The 23048-nt window shown below is 33.4% G+C and overlaps 3 protein-coding genes across 3 annotated transcripts; all 3 read left to right on the plus strand.

Annotated features, from left to right (window-relative positions):
- Positions 1–4672: 4672 nt before the first annotated feature.
- On the plus strand, positions 4673–6111 carry LOC146923148 (F-box/kelch-repeat protein At3g23880-like). Its single transcript, XM_085715863.1, has one exon. The coding sequence runs from the start codon at positions 4705–4707 to the stop codon at positions 5866–5868; it is 1164 nt and encodes a 387-aa protein (XP_085571989.1). The 5' UTR covers positions 4673–4704; the 3' UTR covers positions 5869–6111.
- A 5851-nt stretch (positions 6112–11962) lies between these two features.
- LOC146923149 (UDP-glycosyltransferase 71K2-like) lies at positions 11963–14326 on the plus strand. Its single transcript, XM_085715864.1, has 2 exons — positions 11963–12500; positions 13285–14326. The coding sequence occupies exons 1-2, from the start codon at positions 11993–11995 to the stop codon at positions 14187–14189; spliced, it is 1413 nt and encodes a 470-aa protein (XP_085571990.1). The 5' UTR covers positions 11963–11992; the 3' UTR covers positions 14190–14326.
- A 5500-nt stretch (positions 14327–19826) lies between these two features.
- On the plus strand, positions 19827–21258 carry LOC146923150 (F-box/kelch-repeat protein At3g23880-like). Its single transcript, XM_085715865.1, has one exon. The coding sequence runs from the start codon at positions 19863–19865 to the stop codon at positions 21012–21014; it is 1152 nt and encodes a 383-aa protein (XP_085571991.1). The 5' UTR covers positions 19827–19862; the 3' UTR covers positions 21015–21258.
- Positions 21259–23048: the final 1790 nt, after the last annotated feature.

The following is a 23048-nucleotide window of genomic DNA, read 5'->3' on the forward strand; positions in this document are numbered from 1 at the left end:
GATCACCAACAAGGCATATCATGCTCCCCTCATTTTACAAGCCACCGTGCATTTGATTAAATAATAAGAATACCTTGCAAAAAACAATTCATGATCGAACCTGTATAAGCAGACAAATGCTAACAACACACGTCCTAATACTCACTTTTCAACACACTTTTTTTATTGGTTAAAATTTATATGAGACCCATCAAATTTATATGAGACCCACATGATTTGGTGGGACCAATATGAATTTTAACCAATCAAAAGAGTGCGTTGGAAAATGTGTGTGGCTAGCATTCTACGTATAAACAAATGAGGAATGCTAGGGACACTCACTTTTCAACACTCTTTTAACACTCATTCTCTTATTGGATAAAACCAATGTATGACCCACCATTTTAAGTGGAACCCATTTTCAAAGTGTGAGACTAGGGGTGGGAATGAGCCGGGCCGAGCCGGGCTTTGCTTAAATAGGCTAGGCCTAGTTGAAAAAAATTAAGGCCTAAGCCTTGACCTTTTACCTGTCAAAGGCTTTATTTTAAGTCTGGCCTGACCTTTTTAAAAGTCTGACCTGACCTATTAGCCTGGTTAAAAGCCTAGTTTGTATTACAAATTTCAAACAGAGTCTGTTCATCAAAAAAAAAATTCCTTTCAATTTATGCACGTACTTAATATAGAGATAAATTAGATACAAATTAAACTAGTAAAACACAATGGTAAAATTTATAGCTGGATAGAAACTCAAGAATAATCATGTCTAATAACAACAATGATTTCAAACTTAATCTAATAATCATACTTGACCTTAGACATATCAGTAGCAAGCCTTAACAATTCACACAAATCAAATAACCATATGAGTCTTAAATGATATCTTAACAAGCTTCCAAACAGTATGAAACTGAAAACAAAATCAGCAATTAAACAAAAAAAAAAAGCATAAAATCTTCAATGTGTGTGATAACAAAATCAGCGACCAACAAAAATGCATCAACTCTTCAAGGTGATCTTCTTATGTGCTTCTTTCCAGCAACCAACAAAAATGCATCAAATCTTCAAGGTGATCTCCTAATGTGCATCCTCCACCTTCAAAAATAAATTTATTATTAAACTGCATACTTTAAATATGATGTAAATAATGGTAGAAATAAATTTATTATTAAACTGCATACTTTAAATATGATGTAAATCTTCAAGTTGATCTCCTCGTCCCCTTGAGTGACAGTTTGATTAGCTTCCGTAGCCCTGTGAGCTTTTTTTAGCATGCAAATATCAGAATGCCTTATCAAGTGACTAGTACTTGACCACTTATCGTCATATGCCAAGGGTTTCTTGCAATATTTGCAAATAGCTTTAAACACACCTTTAGTAATTTCAACTTCATCAAAATCATTCCAAACTCCTGATGTTTTCTTTCGCTTCCTCTTAACGACACTAACTTCATCACTTGGAACTTTATCATTTTCGGGTTCTTGTGTTAGAGATTCTACTTGGCTTAAAGTTTTTGGTACATGCACAGTTTGGTCATTAACAGAGGCAGCAATTGGCGGAATTATTTCACTGATTTGAGAAGATATATTGCAATCCTGAAGATGAATATAAGCACCAATTTTTAATTAGAACATATAGACCACACCTCTAACAGCTGACTACATCATGAAAAAAAAAAATATATAACACAAGAGAAATGAGATCTACTTACAACTTAGTAGACCTTGAAGCATAATCACACGTCTAAAGATTATACAACACTAAAAAGATCATAAACTAGACAAATCATATTATGATACCAATATACCATGATGTGGTAACAATTCCCCCATTCTTAATTTACTTCCCCAAGCATACAGGTGCATTCAAAATATCAAAGCACCCCTTGAACCTATCTCTTATAAACGATAGTTATTAACATATGCATTACTCATATTTTAAGAATTCCTCTACTGTATGACCTCAACTCTTATGAATTCCTCTAGTTATTTATTATAATAGATTGAACAAAGTTGACAGGATTTTACTTCAATTCTTCGACTAAGAGTAACCCATATGGGTAGCTTATATAAACATAAAATTAGATAATACAAAACAATAAGATAATTAAAACATTGACAAAACATTGCAACAAAAAAAAAAAAGAGGTTGTTTAGGATCGATAACTAGTAAGTGAAACAATAAGATTTGGGAGAGGAAAAAAAACCTGATGATGGTTGATCTGAGAAATGTGAGAGGAGCAATGGCCTTTGAAAGTAGTAAATGTAAATGTTGGAACACTAGTTAAAGTCTAGTGAGAAAATTGGAAAGAAAGAAAACACTATGAGAAACTAGTGTGTGGGTATGTGACTTAAAAATGTCCCACATTGGAGAGTCACCCCAACTAGTAAGTGTTTATATAAGGGTGGGGTGACCTCCAAGGGTGTGCCCTTGGGGTACCCATTTTTGTGAACAGGTGAACGTTTACAAAATATATATATCACACGCGCGACGACGCCACCGGCCGGGCTTGGGTCGTGGGTTAGAAAATTGATATATATTTTTTTGTCACTTGAAAATGTTAAATTAATATACGAAAGCGTTACGCGTAAGAAATTGATGTGTTACATTCCGACCCAATCCAAACCCGTATCCGGATATTTCCAATTAAGAAAACGCGTTTGCTTTGCTTAAGGATTAAGCAAACTTAATCCCCAAGTCACGCGTAAAACGCGTTTGCTTAAGGATTAAGCAAACTTAATCCCCAAGTAACCCGGTTTTTGTCACGAACTCTGCCTATAAAAGGAGAGCTCGCCCCACTCATTCTTCACACCAAAATCTCACAGTTGATGCTTCCTGTGCGGTTTTCTCTCTTCTCCCTTCGATTTTAAATCGTTCTTCTTCTTCTACTCCTTTTTGTCCCATCGGTTTCAAATAGAGCGGTTACGTACCATATCGAGTGGCTTCGATCAAACGATTGAACCATACTTTGAGGTGTAATTCTCGAGCGACTATATACTGTGCAGTATATACTCGTAACAATGATCTGGGCTGTTTTATCCTGGAGACGGCGTGGTTGTTAGTCTACCTTGCACAAACTAGGGTAGTGCCGCGAAACGTCTTAAAGAAAGCGACCTGGTCGTGACTCACCCAGTAATTTCGTTCGGTATAATTTTTAAATCGAAAAACAACAGTAAATCAAGAGCCATATCCCATATTTGTAATCGTAACTCATTGGAATTGGAATTAGACTGTATTGAGTTGTGTGTGGTTGAGTTAATTTCTGGTGGTTGGTAATTGGTGGTGAGTTACTCTTGCCTAGTTAGAGTTCATTTGATTTACAAGGAAAATACCAAAAGTTGTGTTGTATCTCAAATAAATAAAAAACTGAAATATAAATATAAATATAAATAATAAAATTGGGAAAATGTAATATACATATATACGGGTCGGCCTGATAGGCTTCATAGGCTTTTTTATAAGCCTAAGCCCGGCCTATTTAAATTAACAGGCTTTTTAAAAAGCTCAAGCTTGACCTATTTATTAAACGAGCTAGGCCGAGCCGGACTTTTAGTAGGCCGAGCCATAGGCCCCTAACGGGCGGTCTGGCCTTTTCCCACCCCTATGTGAGACCTACCATGATTTAAACCAATTAGCAAGTGAATGTTGGAGAAAGTATTGAAAATAGATTGTTGCTAGCACTACTCTAAACAAGGTGGCATTTAGGGTGGGAATGGGAAAGAGTTTCCCACTATGGGAAAGTTGTTTTATACCATTAGATTAGAAAGGAACACTGATTTTATCATGGTCTTCCCACACTATATTTATTTCCTTTCTCTTTCACTGCATCATAGCCCGCTGCCATTCTTTCTCTCCCCTAGCTCCCGATCCCCAAACTAAACCCAAACAGCACTAACAAACGGCAAATGATTTAATTTAGATGTTTTTTTATTTATTTATAAAACTTATTTTGAGAATTGGTATCATTTACATAGAGAATGAAGACACTCAAATCCTTAATTTTTAAAACCATTGCAGACATTTTTTGAGGGAAAAACCATTGTATACATGAATGTAAGATTCCAGATCTATGAAGTACTCCATTGTTGTAGTAGTTTTTTTGCAAACAAAAGAAATGTATCGCATTTCACATCTTGAAACCCATAAAAACAAAATTAGCAACTGGTTTGTGAAAAGAATCATCTTGAAGAAGATTTAAAGGGGGACACTACCGAAAAGTAAAGAGAGGATGGTGGGGGATTCCACAAATGCAAGATGTATTCACTTGGATGAAGGATTTTGTTTCAATTTAATTGTGCCGAGAGAAAAAACAAGAGGTTTTCACCAGATGCATTGGGTAGAATTCTGGATCTGAAAGTTCAAAGAATATGTGAAAGAGAAAGGAAAAAAATATAGGGTGGGAAGACCATGATAAAATCAATGTTCCTTCCTAATCTAATGATATAAAACAACTTTCCCATAGTGGGAAACTCTTTCCCATTCCCACCCTAAATGCCACCCTAAACAAACATATATACCCATGGTTTGTAGGTGAAATGATTTTTCTTGATCTTATATGAATGGCAACGGCTCAATGAGTGAGATACTTTTGTGTGCAACAAAATAAAAAGTATGAATGGCAAATGAGTCTTTTAACATTCTACTAACATAGTATAAAAAAGAAATGGGAACCTAACCCATTAAAACGACGAGATACAAACAGGCGCAGGAACTAGAGAAGGAAGAGGGATGGATGGAGACGAAGAAGACCCATATCTACCTATTGAATTAATCATCCAAATCCTACTAAGGTTACCAGTCAAGTCTCTTATTCGCTTCAAGTGCGTTTGTAAGTTTTGGTTTTCTCTCATATCTCAACCTCACTTTGCAAATTCACATTTTCAACTTACCGCCAATGCACACACTCCTAGAATTTTGTTCATAAATCCAGATCTTGAATCTCTATCTATAGATTTAGAAGCATCTCTTAGCAACGATAGTGCTTCTTATTCACCGGACATTAATTTTTTATTTGAGGAATATGATTATGATAGTTCTTCTTCTTCGTTGGACATGGATTTTTCATCTTCTCACCCATATTTTTTAGATCTTGATGTTAGAGGTGAATGTAGAGGCTTTATACTTTTCTCCGGTTATTCAAGCCTTTATCTATGGAATCCATCCACCGGAGTTCACAGACAAATACCCTTTACTACTGTTCATGATTCCGATTTAGAAGCAGATTATTTTTATGGTTTTGGGTATGATGAGTCTACTGATGATTACCTAGTTCTTTCAATGTGCTATGATCCGAGTGCAGGTGGTTTGTTATCTCACTTGGGGATTTTCTCATTGAGAGTTAACACGTGGAAGGAAATTGAGGGTGGTGACAATTTGCGTTATTCGCAGTCGTCTATTTATTCTAGAGTAGAGTCGCTATTAAATGGGGTTATTCACTGGTTGGCTTTTCGTGATGATAGATCACTGAATGTTATTGTTGGATTTCATTTAATGGAAAGGAAACTTATAGAATTGCCTTTGCCAAATGGTATAAATAATGGTTCCAGAGTGTATGATTTATGGGTATTTAGAGGATGTCTCAGTCTATGGAATATGTGGCGTGATAAAGGTACAATTGACATATGGGTGATGAAAAAATACAATGTGCAATCGTCTTGGACTAAGACTCTTGTTCTTTCTTTTGGTGACATTCCCATTCAATACTTTTGCCCGAAATATTGTACAAAAAGTGGTGATATCGTTGGAACTGACGATAATGTATTGGCCAAGTATAATGATAAAGGACAGCTGCTAGAGCATCACTCCTACTCGGACAATGAATATGGATCCCTAGTGGTTATGTATACAGAATCTCTGCTTTCACTTCCCGGTGGTGACGGTGATCAGGTTTAAGAAGATGACGCAAACAAGAATGAGGTTTTGAAGTATTCTCCTTCACCATTTTCATGATCTTTATAATTATAGTATTATGTACTCTTGAGTGGCTGCGTTTGTAGGGTGTTATGTGTTTGATTGTATTTGTAATATGATACAGTATGGCAAATGAGCTGATGAAATATGTCATGAAATGTTTATTGGTCAAACATTTGTATTGTGTTTATTGAAAATGTTGACTGCTTTGTTTTTATGATTCAATGTTATTTGTGCATGTATATGGATTGAATTCTAATGTATGTTTGTGGTCACTGGTTGAAATTGGTTTATATTGTGATTGATTTGATGATCTTATGCATGTTGATCAAGATCAAAATCTCATTCTCATTTTCATAAAACAAAGACCAACTCAGAGTATACACATTCTACCAAATTAGTAGGAAAAACGGGTATAATAACAATTTCACACAACCTTTCGAAACTGGATATAACCGGTGCTGGTCGAGGTTACCATTTATTTCATTTGACAACAATAGACGACACTTCAAATCTCACAAACATCTGTGAAATACTGTGTATTAGTTTTGTTTATTTGTTTAACCATTGTTATTATTGTGAAAAGATAGCAGTGGTGTAATTCTGCGCGATGAGATACACAGGTTGACGCGTTCAGTGTGTCAGCATTCAAAGGGAACCCTGCTTCATTGTGTTTATTAGAAGAAGTTAGAGACAATGAATGGTTGTGATCATTAACTGCTGAATTCATTATGTCTGAAACCTGTTATTTAACTCTTCCTATTGATGGAACCTCTAATACCCGTTTTGGTCTCAGATGGTTTACTCCTATCATTCAGGTATATATTTGAGAACTAATTGACAGAGTATATATACTTGGGGACTATTTATTACGTGTATATAGTTTAGCAACTAAGTTAAAGAGAGAGTAATAGCATAGGAGCTAAATTGATAACTTATTCATTTATCAACACAAATCACACACTTTTTCATATCATTTGTTATAGAAATAATGTGCGCATAAGCAATTATATGGTAAGTGTTTATGCTAGCATAGAAGCTTAATTAAGTTGTTTATCCAAACAAGGCCTCTATCTACTTGATTTTAGTTTTTAGTTTCCGCTTTCTTTATGTCTGGTTGCCTATGGACAGGATAACTATAACTTAGTTAGCTCATCATGGTATGTTTTTTGTTCCCCTTGGATACACCTTTGGTGGTGGCATTTTTGAGATGGATGATGTTAAATGAGGCTTGGCCTAAGGCGCTGGAACTTAGGCAGGAGACGGAACTCGTTAGCTTACTGAGCTAGAGCTAACGAGTTTCTTTATTTTGATTTAATTGTACAAGTGGTAACAATTTTCTGAATCTCATCTGTCATAACCTCTCATGTTTTATTATGGTTATTGTATCACTCTCTATGCAGTCAATGGTGAAGATCATAGTATAGCGGCCAAATCCCAAAATGATATAGCAACATAGCAAGTAGGCATAAAATAAGTACATGTGATACCTTAACTCTTAGTCATCATAATTTTCAATTTACTCACTACTAGAACTCATTTGTTCTGCATCCTCCTCTTCTGCATTCTTGATTCCTTATTCTTTTTTGCTGCTAAATTAATGTTGCCAGAGAGCTCTCGTTGTCATTCAGAATTTTCGTTCACTTTACAAGATATTTTTGCAGGACCTATATTAGAAAGAACATAAAAAGAATCCAAATAAAACAAAGGGCATGACTATAAATTGATAGTTTTAATAATTCAGATTTTTATAAGAGCATCCTTGAAGCCACTATTAATTTTGGCAGTTACTTGACCGCTTTCGGTGGCGTGGCGCTACAGCTGCAACTCGAAACTGCAATCGGATGGAGTTTTGTGTAGCACTGAGGGATCATCATGCTGCTATAGTGGCCACTACAGCTGCTGGTGACTACAGACTACAATACAAACTAATTGCAGATTTACAGTTTATTCAAAAGGACAGAAACTCATATGTGATGAATGAAGTAACGATTGCATTTGGAGCTAAAAATGTCTTAAGATTGTCAAGTAAAATTGAACATAAACTTGACCATATGCATTGATAAAGAAACCGCTACTAGTGTGTTTGTTTTGGCGGTGATTTTACTATAACACGCATCAATCCACCTCTACCAGTGTATTTTCAAAGTGAACGTATATTCTCTCATTTCGTTCACATTTTTGTCATTCAAGAGCATGTTTTCGTGAGAGGATCCAAACTATTTTTTCTTGTTTTGTTTTTGAGAACTCATGCTAATACTATAGAAACCGTAGTTTCAAACAAAGGCTAAAGTTTAGTGAGGTTGACTAGCAATGTTGGAGGATCTTGGAGAACACATAAGCAAACAATTACGGTACATGCATATGCATATTCCACATAGGTAGCTCGGTTGGTAATCAAAGGATTGTTGAAGAAGATTTAAGAAAAAATTTACTTGATTTGATCTTTAGAAACTAACATTTTCCTCACTTCTTAACAATTTACAAACAACCAACATTTGCCTCGAATCAACCTCGACTCTTACCGGTAAATGCAATTTTTGGAAGAGTATATTTTTTTTTATTTACATATAATATATATCATACTTTTTTTTCTTCTAAATATATATCAAACCTTTATTTAGGTTATCTAACATATATTATAGAATTATTATTTACTCCTGCTTCCTAAAAAAATTTAAAATTGTTTATTTAGTAGTATCATGATTTTCTTAAATTGTATGAAATTATTTAATTACCTGTTAATTTTTTATTGATTTATAAATTTCTAAAATATTACAAAAATATATGGAAAAATATGCGGTTGTTTCACAAGGGTAAATTTGTCACTTAAATATGTTATTCATATCATGTCATTATGAGGTGTGTACCAAAAAGATAAAATAATGTATTTTTTTTTAGAGAATGTTTGTTATCATTTGTGCATCAAACATATTACTAATGTAAATGTTAATCTTGTCTATATTATTATCTTATTTTATATTTTTTTTTGTCTCTATCATATCCTATAGACCAACTCAACTCTACTAATATTAGTGTTGTACCGCCAACAGATGTTATGAGTGTCCGTCTTTTTGCTGTTTTTATTTTTTTTGGTTTCAAAGATAAATTAACAAACAGAAAAGAAAAAAAGAAAACAAGCCAACCCAAGCAAACTACTCCCTAAGGTAGAAAGTTCCTTGCGCTAACGTTTAAAAATTATGAACGGTATTTTTTTTATGAAATTTTGATTTTGATTAAAACTAGATATATAAATGTTTGTTGCTTTAAAATTATATATCAAATCAAACTAATCACGACTATCTATTTCACTGACAACAACAAAATATAATCTAAATTCTTTTTTTTTTAATGACACCAACAACGATCTTTATTATAGAAAAAATTGTTTAAGGGTATAATATGCATAATCGTAGTAGGAGGTCGGGGAACGGTCTGAACGTACTGCCTCAGAACCCGCTCGGGCAAGTGACGCACCATCTTTTGTTTGCCGGCCATGATTCATCCGGAGTACCAGCACACGTCCTGAAAAGGCGTCACATCTCGTCGGTGCTCGTACGGCCTCCAGGTGACATGACAATGCTCCATCGAATCCAACAAGCCTCTGAAGTGATCACCAAGTCTTGTGCCCCCCACTCTCCCTCTCCCTCGACCTCGACCTCGACCGTCCGGAGGCTGTAGTGCTTGCTTCTCCTTACGTGCACTACTAGTAGGTGCAATCCTCCTTAATCTAAGCCTGTCAGGCCTCTCCTGCTCAGACATATCTGAACAAAAATCAAAAAATCTTTAACACATTTGCACATAATTTCGACAGCAACATACGTGTCAACTTTAATAATACAACAACAACACTATAAGTCGATAGTGTCATTTGAATCCATAAACTACCACATTGCAGTCAAATTAACTATAATCAACATTAACAAACATAATTCTAACTAATTACATCATTAACAATCCAAAAAAACAAAAAAAATATCATTGAGACATTTTACCGAACATGTAGTGTGCAATTTTCAAACAACTATGTAATCTAACAATTTCTAAACCCTAAACTACCACATTGTACCCTAAACAACATTTAAACAACAATTCCTAAGTTAATTCGTCACTAACAATCATCAAAACAAACATGCAAGCAAAATTTTAAAAAACCTAAAAATGTTCAATGTCTACAAAAATTCGAAAATTTGAACCAAAATAATGCAAAGAAGTAGGATAATAATCACTTACTTGATATTGTGGACGAAATTTGGTTTGAATGGCGCAAGAATGGTGAAATTCGGATTTGGGGGTGAAATTTTCGTGTTTGGAGAAGTTGGAAAATGGAGGTTCTGTGCTGCTATGTTGCTGATAACTGACTTAAGTAACGTAGCGTAACTTAACTCACGCTGCATGACTTAAGTCACGCTACTCTTATAACTGGCGTGAGATAACATGCGTAAGGGTAAAAATGGAATTTCACTTGGGAATGAGCGAAACCATTTGGGTAAAGAGCAGAATTCGATAAATAATTGTGATGAGTTGGATAAAAAAGTAAATGCCAAATTCAGAAAGTTTTGAGGAGTGTTATTCTATCTGATACTCTGAATGCAAACTTAACTCCTTGTAATAAGAGGTTAATATCTTTATGCAAAGCTTGATGAAATTTCATTTCTTTAGACCGTGTTTGGATGAGGTAATTGAAAAATTTAAAAGAATTTAAAATTTTAGACAATTCAAATTATTATCATTTGCCAAAGTTGAATGCAAACACGAAATTGATGTTTCCTTCATATTGGTTTCCTCCTCATGTTGCTTGATTTGCGATATTGTGGGATTAATGGTAGGGCTTGTTTCTTGGTTTTAAGAGGTAAAACACTTGTAGACTTGTATAATAAAATATTATTATCAACTAAAAAGATAAAATGATACACCCATAACCATAAGAAAAAAAATCTATGTTGACTATTGACTGGCGTTTCTTAATTTAGTCTGTTGACCATTGACTCATAATTCTTTTTTAACTTCATGTCAATTTTTTCTATTTGAAAAATAGTAAATGCAATTTCACGCTACATTTTTTTTCTTGAGTCCTCAGCCCTCCTTGTACTTTTGAGTGTGACAGCCGTTGAATTAGAAATAATAATAATAATAATAATAATAATAATAATAATAATAATAATAATAATAATAATAATAATAATAATAATAATAATAATAATAATAATAATAATAATAATAATAATAATACTTTGTTACATTTTGATATAAATTATGAAAAAATAATCTGCTTTTAATAGAGGTTGATTTTTTTAACATTAAAATTAAAATACAGATAAAACCATATATATCTTGACAAAAAAAGGAAAAACCATTTATGATAAAATTTATCTTTCAATCAACAAAAACAAATAAATTATCTTTCAATTACTTTTTTTTTCCATAGATTATCTCCGATAAGTAATCCTAATTGAGGTATTGTTCGTTGCATTGTAGACATTTAACCTCTTCCACTAAACTCGATCTCCATTGTTATCTTTAACTTACTTTTATCTTTTATAATTTATATGCATTTAAAAAGTACACACCAAAATTAAACGACATTGTACTTAACATCAAAATTTTAATTTCTATAAATTATTTTTTTGAGAGGAATTTTCAAAAATTATTCGTGGTTACAAATTTTTGACATGTTTAATAATTTTCTCATGCATTGTTTCTTACTTCAAAACATTAGATTAGTCCTGCTATTGTTTTGTGCAAAGAAAGGTTATGTTGACTATTAATTCCTCCATCTGTTTTAAAATGAGTGTCGCTTTAGTCAATTGCACACATATTAAGGAATTGAACGAAATAATCATTAGACATAACACTTTGACTAAATTGTCCTTACTTTATAAGAAAAAGACAAACTTAAAGTTGCATTGAAAATTGTGTGAGAGAAAAGTTGGAGAGGGTAAAGTTGGAAGAAAACAAATAAAATTGTATTGGAAATGTAAAGTGACATTCATTTTGAAACAAATTTGTTTGTCTAAAGTGACACTTATTTTGAAACGGATGGAGTAATTAAGTTTAATCAACCTCTATAAAACTGTTACACTTACACCTTAAAGAGGGAAAGAAAATGGTTGTGAGTGAGATGAAGAAGAAAGCAGAACTTATCTTCATTCCCTCACCAGATATTGGCCACTTAGTTTCATCACTTGAATTTGCAAAACTCTTAATCAACACTCACAACAATATTTCCATCACAGTCCTTTGCATCAAATTTCCACATACACCATTTTCTGATTCATACATCAAATCAGTTTTAAACTCACAACCTCAAATCCAACTCATTGATCTTCCTCAAGTAGAATCACCACCAAAAGAACTATTGATATCACCACCTTGCTACATCAAAGCACTCATGCACACTCTCACACCTCATGTAAAATCCACCATTCAAACCATTTTATCATCTCATTCAAACCAAGTTGTTGGTTTAGTCCTTGATTTATTTTGTCTTTCAATGATTGATGTTGGAAATGAACTTGATATCCCTTCTTATTTGTTCCTAACATCAAATGTTGGATTTTTAGGATTCATGCTTTCCCTTCAAAACCGTCGAGTAGACGACGTGTTCAATGATTGTTGGTGATTTCCAAAATAATGGAATCACTTTAAATCAAAAGTTGTAACTCTTCATGGGAATCATTCATATACATTGGAACTTTTCGCAAAGAGATGCTTAATGAACATTTGCATTGATTCAAATGTATATGATTATAACCTTTGGCAAAAGGGTGCTTAATGAACCTTTGCATTGATTCAAGTGTATATGATTATAACCTTTGACAAAGGGATGTTTAATGAACCATAACATTGTTTCAAATCAAAGGGGTGTTTTCTCTCATATGAAGGGTCATATAATGCACTATAAATGCTTGGCATTTGGGCATTAGTTGGACACACAACAGAACAACAACACACAACTTTGGACAGAATTTTGTTGCATTAACAACATAATTCTCTCTCATTCTCTTACTCTAAATCATCCATCAATTCTCTAATGCATGAGTGAATTGCTGGAACCATAAATCTGTAAAATACTGTTAGGAGATACGCTTGGTGTGGTTGTGCAATACACGTCAAGGAACTCATAGTATCCTGAAGGGGATTCGCCGGTCATTCCTTATTGCATCCAATATACAATTATTGGTGGGGGCGAATCGAACCTAAAGGTTAGTATGGCAACCCCATACGCTTTGAGTTTACATGCATAACTATTAAACTTTTCAGGTTTCGAGTGCAGCAGCATCTTCCCAACAATCAAGATATACAACAATCTTTGGAATTTATGTGCACACTTCATCGTATTCATCTTCATCATCTTCTTGGTCAAGTTATTGCAGCAGACCCCCAACACAAGTTCCAACAATCCTGAGTTGTTGATTCCTGGTTTCACAAATTTAGTACCTTCTAGTGTTTTGCCTAATGCTGCTTATAGCAAAGATGGTGGTTATGAGGCCTATTACAACCTTGCTCAGCGAATCAACGACACCAAAGGAATTATTGTTAATACCTTTTCAGGTTTGGAACAATATTCTATCGATGCATTATATGATCATGATGAGAAAATTCCTCCTATCTATGCTGTTGGTCCTTTGTTAGATCTCAAAGTTCAACCTAACTCTAAGTTAGATCAATCTCAACATGATCTTATATTGAAATGGCTAGATAAGCAGCCAAATAAATCAGTTGTTTTTCTATGTTTTGGAAGCATGGGAGTTAGCTTTGGTCCCTCTCAAACAAGAGAAATAGCATTAGGACTTAAGCATAGTGGAGTTAAGTTTTTGTGGGCTATGAAATCTCCACCAAGAATCAACAATTATGAAGAGAAAAGATTACCAGAAGGGTTTTTAGAATGGATGGAATTGGAAGGTAAGGGAATGATATGTGAATGGGCCCCACAAGTTGAGGTTTTGGCACATAAGGCTATTGGTGGATTTGTTTCACATTGTGGATGGAATTCTATTTTGGAAAGTATGTGGTTTGGTGTGCCAATATTGACATGGCCTATTTATGCAGAACAACAGCTTAATGCTTTTAGGTTGGTCAAAGAATTGGGATTAGCAGTGGAGTTGAGAGTGGATTATAGAATAGGTAGTAAAGAACTTGGTATGGCTGAGGAGATTGAGAAAGGGTTGAAGCATTTGATGGAGAAAGATAATATTTTGCTTAAGAAAGTTCAAGAGATGGCTAGGAATGCTGTTCTTTGTGGTGGTTCTTCTTCCATTTCTGTTGGGAAACTTATTGATATTATGATAGGAAGCAACTAATAGTAAATTATTGTTTTACTTTAAAGATGTAGTTTCTATTATAGAATCAATGAATAAAAAAGTTATATTATATGTGTGAGCTACTTGTATTACGTGGGCACATTTTCAGAAACAAGACTATTATACTACTATGAAAATGTTTACTTTGTGCATGATAAATTTACTTGAGCGATAGAAGAAAATCAAAGTGCATCTTCTAAAAGTATGTGAATAACTCAATTTGTTAAGATACCAAGGTTACAACTCAAATACTCTAAGCTCATATGGTTTTTTGGTTTGGTTTCATGAGTTGCCTGATGTGCAGGGTTTTTCGATGGAGCAATTCCTAATCCTTTCAAATGTTTGACATCTTAAAAAATAATATTCATTTGTACAAAATATTGATTTCTTTTTTGATTATAATTTTCTTCTCTATTTTTTTTTGTTTGTATTTTGTTGTCTTCGACGAATTCATAATCATATACACATATTTTTTTTCAATTTACAACTGCATGTCTTCATCTGATTCTATTTGCTTTATATAATTAAACAATTTTTTAATGTTTTGTGATCCGGTTGGATTTAGGAAGCATGTTCGTTGAGTTGAGATCCGCTATGTAAGGGATTGAGCTTTCCATCGTTCACCATAGTATATCGTGAGTTCTTCTGCACCGAAGGGATGGTGTACTTGCATGTGTTCAGAAAAGTCCAGTGACGGAGGGAGAGGAGGGGCATTTGGAGGCCATGGTCCACCTATATTTTTAATAATTTTTTTATATACTACAATTAAACTATATTAGAATGTTTCATAAAATATATATTAGGCTATGGTCCTCTCAATTAATCTAATTAAAATGTTCATCATGTTATTAGATTAATCGACAACTAATATCATTAGTTTTATATGTTATATTATTTTAATTATCTCATATGGTCCTTTCAACAACATATTTTAGATGGAATGAAACACAATGATATAACTTTACAAAATAAAAGACTATTTTAAAGCAAAAAATATCAAATTAAAACCTAAAATAAAAATAGCGGATTAAAATATAATTTAGTCCTCAATGGATTTTATTCTCCAGTGACAAAATCTCATGTCTTTCACACTTGTACAAAAGTTCTTCTATTTAGTCAATTGACGTTCTCTATCTGTATTAACCCTTCGATTCTCAAGATAAAATGGTCGTATTGATTCGGAGTTCGGCCGAGAGGTAACTAAAGTTTGGCAAAAAATTGTTCTACTCAAGAATCAAACTTAGGTTATCCTAAATAATTTGTCATTTACTAAAAATACATTTAACCCTAGAACGTATGCGCTATTATTTTTTTATTTATTTTTATACAAGGATGTTTTTGTTTTCTCTTCCTACTTAATGTTATTTTTTTCTTCTACTATTAATCCAATACTTGTATTTTTTTTTTACCCAAAAAGTAGCTACCAAAGAGCTAGTCTACCAAAATGTATTAAACAAGGAGAGAGGAAAATATACTAATAAAGGAGGGGGACCACACCAAAACCTCCTTAGTAATTTACAAATCTAAAGTTAGGCATTCCTAACTTGTTTAGAACAAAAAAGGAACTTATACAAGAGGGAATTGTATGATAACTATACTTACCTATTAATGTCTCTCATATCCAATATAGTTATAAAATTCTTTAAAAAACAAGAAAATATTAGTTTAGGCATTTAGGGTTTCTTATAAATCTTTTGCATTTAAAAAATTATTTTTTTCATCAAATTATGTTCCTTGATCGCTAAAAAAAATGTTCCTTGTAATCGGTCCCCCTAACTTTAAATTTCTGACTCCGTCCTGCCCAAGTCAATGAGGGATTTAAGAGAGAGTGTGGCTAAATATACAAAATCAATTATATAATTTAAATACACACACACACACACTCACACAAACACAATTGAGACAACTCATGAACTAAACTCGTCGAACATTATATAACTCAATTTCAACTTATTTAGTTAACGAACTTAATTTTGAGCTTGTTTGACAAATTTGGTTCATAAACCAAGTTCAAAGAATTAAACTTTAAAGATTTGGTCTATTGATAAAAACAACATGTCTTAACCCGAAATTACAAGTTCAAGCCTTGCTAGAGAAAGGTAAATATAAATATCATTGTAAACGACTAGAACATCTTTCCCACACTTTAAAAAAAATTAAGCAAAAAATAAATCAACAAATTAATTGTCTGATTAAATATCCAACTAAGTTCGACCATAACTTTTAAAAATGAGTGATAGATCTACTTAGAAGTTCATTGTCAGTCAATGACGAATTATTTAGAAGTTAGGGTTTGTACTAGGGATGGACAGCGGACGGGTTTCGGGTTCAAAATCCGGAACCGTCCAAACCGTCGGGTGGAAATTTACAATCCACTATCGGCCGTTTAAAGGTTTTGGTTACGACGGTGTCGGGTTGCGCAGTCTACGGGTAAAGCAGTCAAGTTGAATCGGTTCTGACCCAACAAGGTTGAAAATTTTAGTGAAGAAAAATTTCATATCATAACAAAAAAAATCCAAAAAGAACTAATACAAAAGAAGGAGGAAGATGATGTCAAAGTTATGTTCTGAGATACAATTATTTTGATTCAAATTTGCAGATCCATAGTTAAACTAACATATCTAGTAATAGAGATGTAGGAAGAAGAAGTTATTATAAAGATGAAGGTTGAGAGTTGGTGGTGGGAAAACAAGAACATTGGTGAAGGAGAGAAAGAGATGTAGTGTACAGAGGAAATTACAAGATAAAATACTCCCTCCGTCCCTTATTAGATGACATGTTTGACAATGTACACTTTTGACCTGACATACTTTGACCGTATTTTCTTTCAAAAAAAAAAATACTTTGATCGTATTTTTATATTAATATACAAAGATAAATAATATCTTATAAGATGTTGTTGGATTCGTCTCGATGAATATTTTCAAAATATTAAATTTTCATAATTTTTTTAAATAGATAATTAAAGATATTAAAGATAAAAACATATGCATTGATATGTGTGTCAGAGTCAACCAGGTCATCTAATAAGGGGCAGAGGGAGTAAAAAGAAATGGGGAAGGGAGCACGCGTGATTTTAAAAAGAAATGATGGAAGAAGCATCTTTGTGTGTCTCAAGGTACAAAGATGAGTTGAATTTAGAGTTCTAATGAAATAAAAAATGGGGTAGCGAGTGAGAAGACTAGGAAAGATAAATATTAATGGCTATTAATAGTAATTAAATTAACTAGATAAGTAATACTACTACTTAACGGATGGTTTCGGGTATTCAACGGGTTGGATTTTCAAATCCGAACTCGACGGGGCTTACCCAGTCTAAACCGAATCAGTAAACCCGATGACCCGCCAAACCCGGTTTGCCCCCGCCCGTTTGTCTTTTTTCGCACGGCCGGTCGGTTTTGGACGGGTCGACCCAATCTGTCCAACCCTAGTGTGCACAACTTTTAAAGCTACACTTACACCTAAAATCCTATTTTATTCTTATATTTAGCACACCCTCAAAATCTGATTTTGGACCACTCTATTTGCAACCTCTCTCGGCCAGAGGAGTTGAGGGCTAACCAGTAGGTTTTGTTTTTTTTACATAGACAATTTGCTTAAAAATTTGCTTTTGATAAAAAGAAAATCTATAATATTCGTAATTATTTTTTTATGAAATAAACTAAATGACAAGATAAAAAAATAGAGAAGATGATCAAAGATAGAGAAAATGAAAGCTTTTATATTATTCACTTTATAAGTGTGTCATTAACTAAAATAGGACTCTTATTTATAAGACACAAATAAGTAAATGAATGATCAAAGCAATTAAGGACCACTAACCATATATTCATTAATGGAGGTTATAGAAAAGTGGAAGATTAAGGATGGACATCCACTAAATTTATTATTCATAACACTTTCTCTTGAATATGGTTCGTTAAAACCTTACTAAGAAAAAAAACTTAATACTGGTGAACGAAAAATAGTATAATATCTGATATATTTGTCTCATTAAAAATCTTACCAGAAAAACTTAGTAAGGCAAAACCATGGTTAAAGGAAAAATAGTGCAGAATATATTTATTTCTCCCTCTCAACTAAACAACCATCTCTGGGAGGATGAAGGTCAATCTTTCAAAACCAAAGAATCATCAAATCATAAGGTTGAAATCCATAGTATTTTTTTATAGGGTATAAATTGAAACTCGTCCAAATCGTAGGGCATGGGCTGGCTTCCACCAATCGAAGTTTCGAGCATTTCATATGGTGGTAAAGCGAGACCACGTAAAGAGCTCTCTGATCCTCATTCAGTCAGATTCTTCCGTAAGATATGGTTTTGCCCTTTTCCTTTTTCTTTAGACTTTATAACTCCTGACCGCAAGTTAGGATTTTTTTTGTTTTTTGATTGCAGTGAATGTCCTTACACACCCGAAAAGACATTAACTCGATCGACAAACCCTCATTACAAGACTGAAACAATTCGAATCTAACTCAAAAAAAATTAAATTTATAAAAGCCGCCCAAAAATATTAACAATGAAATTATTTTATTACTCTATGTTTTATATCTTATTTCTATTATATCATACGCAACAAACCGACAATAAAGATCACCTCCAAGGCATATCATAAAGATGGACGTATTTTCATTTACTAGTCGACCCTAGTTTTCTAGTGAGAGAAACTCCAACTTCTCTCGAAACTTTCTTTCTCCTTCATTCATCGAGGAGGGGTGGTTTTAGGTCATTTTTTGACCTAGAATCACCCCTCTACATCTTTTTCCCCATTTCTTTCAATCTAAATAAGTAGTTTTCACATATATCAAGTGTTTTCTTTTGTGTTTTTTTTTTGTGAGTTCGTCATCTAAGTGCGACGTTGTATTGTTCGTCGTCTTGTGCAGCGTTTGATTTCGCGTCTTGTTGCGGTGTTCGTTTAGTCCCTATTTGAAAGATCAACATCAATCAATTACAAATTCAATCAATGATTTGGACATCAACGTTGCAGATCCAGAAGCATGAGGTATTTCGGTGACTTAGGTTTTATCATATTATTTGTAGGAATTTTGCCGTCGTATGCTATTAAATTGGGTGATGTGAGTTTGTTCGCAGTTTTACCTTTAAGTTCTTAGCGATGTTTTTATCTGATGTAATCCATGAATTTGAATGAATGAATATCGTTTTGTTTGTGTAAAAAAAAAAAAAAAAACAAGGCGTATCATGCCCCTTCATTTTACAAGCCACTATGCATTTGATTAAATAATAAGAATAACTTGCAAAAACAATTCATGAACCAACCTGTATAAATAAATGGGTCATGTTAACTTGTGCCCTTAGGCACAAGTTAAGAAGCCTAAAAAAGAAATTAAAAATAAATTTTATATTGAAAGTATAACTTTTGCAACTTTTAAGATATTGAATGCACAAGTTCCAAGAAAAACTTTTGTCTTCTTAACTTATGCCTCAAGAGCACAAGTTAACTTTTTCCTAAATAAATATATGAATGGCAAAGCGCAATTAGAATGAGATACTTTTGTGTGCAACAAAAAAATAAATAATGAATTCCTTCAAAAAATAAAATAAATAATGAATGGCAAATGAGTCTTTTAACATTCTACTAACATAGTATAAAAAAGAAATGCGAACCTAACCATTAAAACGACGAGAAACAAAGCGGAACTAGAGAAGGAAGAGGCATGGATGAAGACGAAGAAGACCCATATCTACCTATTGAATTAATCATCCAAATCCTACTAAGGTTACCAGTCAAGTCTCTTATTCGCTTCAAGTGCGTTTGTAAGTTTTGGTTTTCTCTCATATCTCAACCTCACTTTGCAAATTCACATTTTCAACTTACCGCCAATGCACACACTCCTAGAATTTTGTTCATAAATCCAGATCTTGAATCTCTATCTATAGATTTAGAAGCATCTCTTAGCAACGATAGTGCTTCTTATTCACCGGACATTAATTTTTTATTTGAGGAATATGATTATGATAGTTCTTCTTCTTCGTTGGACATGGATTTTTCATCTTCTCACCCATATTTTTTAGATCTTGATGTTAGAGGTGAATGTAGAGGCTTTATACTTTTCTCCGGTTATTCAAGCCTTTATCTATGGAATCCATCCACTGGAGTTCACAGACAAATACCCTTTACTACTGTTCATGATTCCGATTTAGAAGCAAATTATTTCTATGGTTTTGGGTATGATGAGTCTACTGATGATTACCTGGTTCTTTCAATGTGCTATGATCCGAGTGCGGGTGGTTTGTTATCTCACTTTGGGCTTTTCTCATTGAGAGCTAATACGTGGAAGGAAATTGAGGGTGGTGACAATTTGCATTATTCACAGTCGTGTATGTATTCTAGAGTAGATACACTCTTAAATGGTGTTATTCACTGGTTGGCTTTTCGTAATGATAGATCAACGAATGTTATTGTTGGATTTCATTTAACAGAAAGGAAACTTATAGAGTTGCCTTTGCCTAATGGTCCTAGAGTGTATGATTTATGGCTATTTAGAGGATGCCTCGGTCTATCTGATATGTACATTGATAATGGTATAGTTGAAATATGGGTGATGAAAAAATACAACGTGCAATCTTCTTGGACTAAGACTCTTGTTCTTTCTTTTGGTGGCATTCCCATGCACTACTTTTGCCCAAAATATTGTACAAAAAGTGGTGATATCGTTGGAACTGACGATAGTGTATTGGCCAAGTATAATGATAAAGGACAGCTGCTAGAGCATCACTCTTACTCGGACCATGATGATGGATCCCTAGTGGTTATGTATACAGAATCTTTGCTTTCACTTCCTGGTGGTGACAGTGATCAGGCTTAAGAAGATGACACAAACAAGAATGAGGTTTTCAAGTATTCTCCTTCACCATTTTCGTGATCTTTATAATTATATAGTACTATGTACTCTTGAGTGGCTGCATTTGTAGGGTAATATGTGTTTGATTGCATTTGTAATATGATCCAGTATGGCAAATGAGCTGATGAAATATGTCATGAATGTTTATTGGTCAAACATTTGTATTGTGTTTAATGAAAATGTTGACCGCTTTGTTTTTATGATTCAATGTTATTGGTGCATGTATATGGATTGAGTTCTAATGTATGTTTTTGGTCACTGATTGAAATTGGTTTATATTGTAATTGATTTGATGATCTTATGCATGTTGATCAAGATCAAAACCCATTCTCATTTCACAAATCAAAGAGCAACTCAGAGTAACACATGTTCTACCAAATTAGTAGGAAAAACGGGTACAATGACAATTTCATACAACCTTTAGAAACCGGTTATATCCAGTGATTATCGAGGTTACCATTTCATGTGACAACTATAGATGACACTTCAAATCTCACAAACATGTGAAGCCTGTGAAATACTCCTATTATGTTTGTTTATTTGTTTGAGTACTGCTATTATTGTTTAAAGATAGCATTGGAGTAAATTTTTGTGATGAGATACACAGGTTGCCCCATTCACTCTGTCAGCATTCAAAGGGAACCCGCTGCAGTGTGTTTATTAGAAGAAGTTAGAGGCAATGAAAGGTTGCAATCATTAACTTCTGAATTTAATATATCTGAAACCTGTTATTTAACTCTTCCGATTAATGGAGCCTCTAATACCTGTTTTGGTCTTAGATGGTTTACTCCTGCTACTAAGGTATATATTTGAGAGCTAATTGACAGCGTTTATACTTAGGGACTATTTATTACATGTATATAGTTTAGCAACTAAGTTAAAGAGAGAGTAATAGTATAGGAACTAAATTGATAGTTTATTTATCTATCAACACAAATCACGCACTTTTTCATGTATAGTATCATTTCTTATAGAAATAACGTGCACATAAGCAAGTGTATGATAAGTGTCTTAATTAAGTTGTTTATCCAAACAAGGCCTCTATCTACTTGATTTTAGTCTTTAGTTTCCGCTTTTTTATGTCTGGTTGCCTATGGACAGGACAGCTATACCTTAATTAGCTCATCATGGTATGTTTTTCGTTCCTCTTGGATGCACCTTTGGTTGGTGGCATTTCTGAGATGGATGATGTTAAATGAGGCTTGGAAGGAGACGCAACTCGTTAGCCTACTGAGTTAGAGCTTCAGCAGGCCTTTTACCAGGATAAAGACATTGCTGAAATTGCAAGAAAGTTGAAAAGCTTATTTTGTCTATGACAAATTCTACTCAACAATATATTATGAACTTTTATATTACTAACTAAGCATCTAAAGGATCATGTCTCCGTGTCTGTTTATATATTAAGTTGTTGTTTGGATTATTAAAATTTCTTTTATAGGGATATATTGCTAAGTTCTCTTAGAAATCAGTAATTTACTAATTTTACTTGTTTTATGTCTGAAATTACTGATTCTGTTTATGATGTAAGAAAATAGTTGATTGAATAATTAAATTATCTTTCGTAGGGATAGTGATATGTTGCTGAGTGAGTTCACTAAGAAAGTTTGACTTGTTTTATGTCTGAAATTAAGGATTCTGCATCTGATGTAAACATTCTAATGCAGTTATTCTTGGACGGTGTTTGTTTAGGTGGTTCAAACTGGGCCAATCTATCATGTTAAAGACAATAACACCATACCTTTGAATTCTTTATTTTGAATTAATTGTACAAGTGGTAACAATTTTCTGATTCTCCTCTGGCATAATCTGTCATTGTTTTTATTGTGGTTATTATTAGGAAATAACAAGGCTGAAGAAGAAAAAAAAAAAAAAAAAAAACACAACAATCACAACATAAGAATATAACGTGGAAACTCCAAAACCGGAGAAAAACCACGACCGTTGTCTAAACTGACAACAAGAGAATTATCATTATGTGAACATTTTTACAACACATAG

Source organism: Medicago sativa, chromosome 5, assembly GCF_051527215.1.
Source record: "Medicago sativa cultivar Bolivia chromosome 5, Bolivia_mono, whole genome shotgun sequence".
Classification (NCBI taxonomy): domain Eukaryota; kingdom Viridiplantae; phylum Streptophyta; class Magnoliopsida; order Fabales; family Fabaceae; genus Medicago; species Medicago sativa.

Excerpts from the sequence above, each read along its gene's own strand:
- LOC146923148 (XM_085715863.1), top strand. The coding sequence starts at position 4,705 with ATGGATGGAGACGAAGAAGACCCATATCTACCTATTGAATTAATCATC.
- LOC146923149 (XM_085715864.1), top strand. The coding sequence starts at position 11,993 with ATGGTTGTGAGTGAGATGAAGAAGAAAGCAGAACTTATCTTCATTCCC. Across the intron at positions 12,501-13,284 it reads AGACGACGTGTTCAATGATT|ACAATCCTGAGTTGTTGATT; the intron begins GTTGGTGATTTC and ends ACACAAGTTCCA.
- LOC146923150 (XM_085715865.1), top strand. The coding sequence starts at position 19,863 with ATGGATGAAGACGAAGAAGACCCATATCTACCTATTGAATTAATCATC.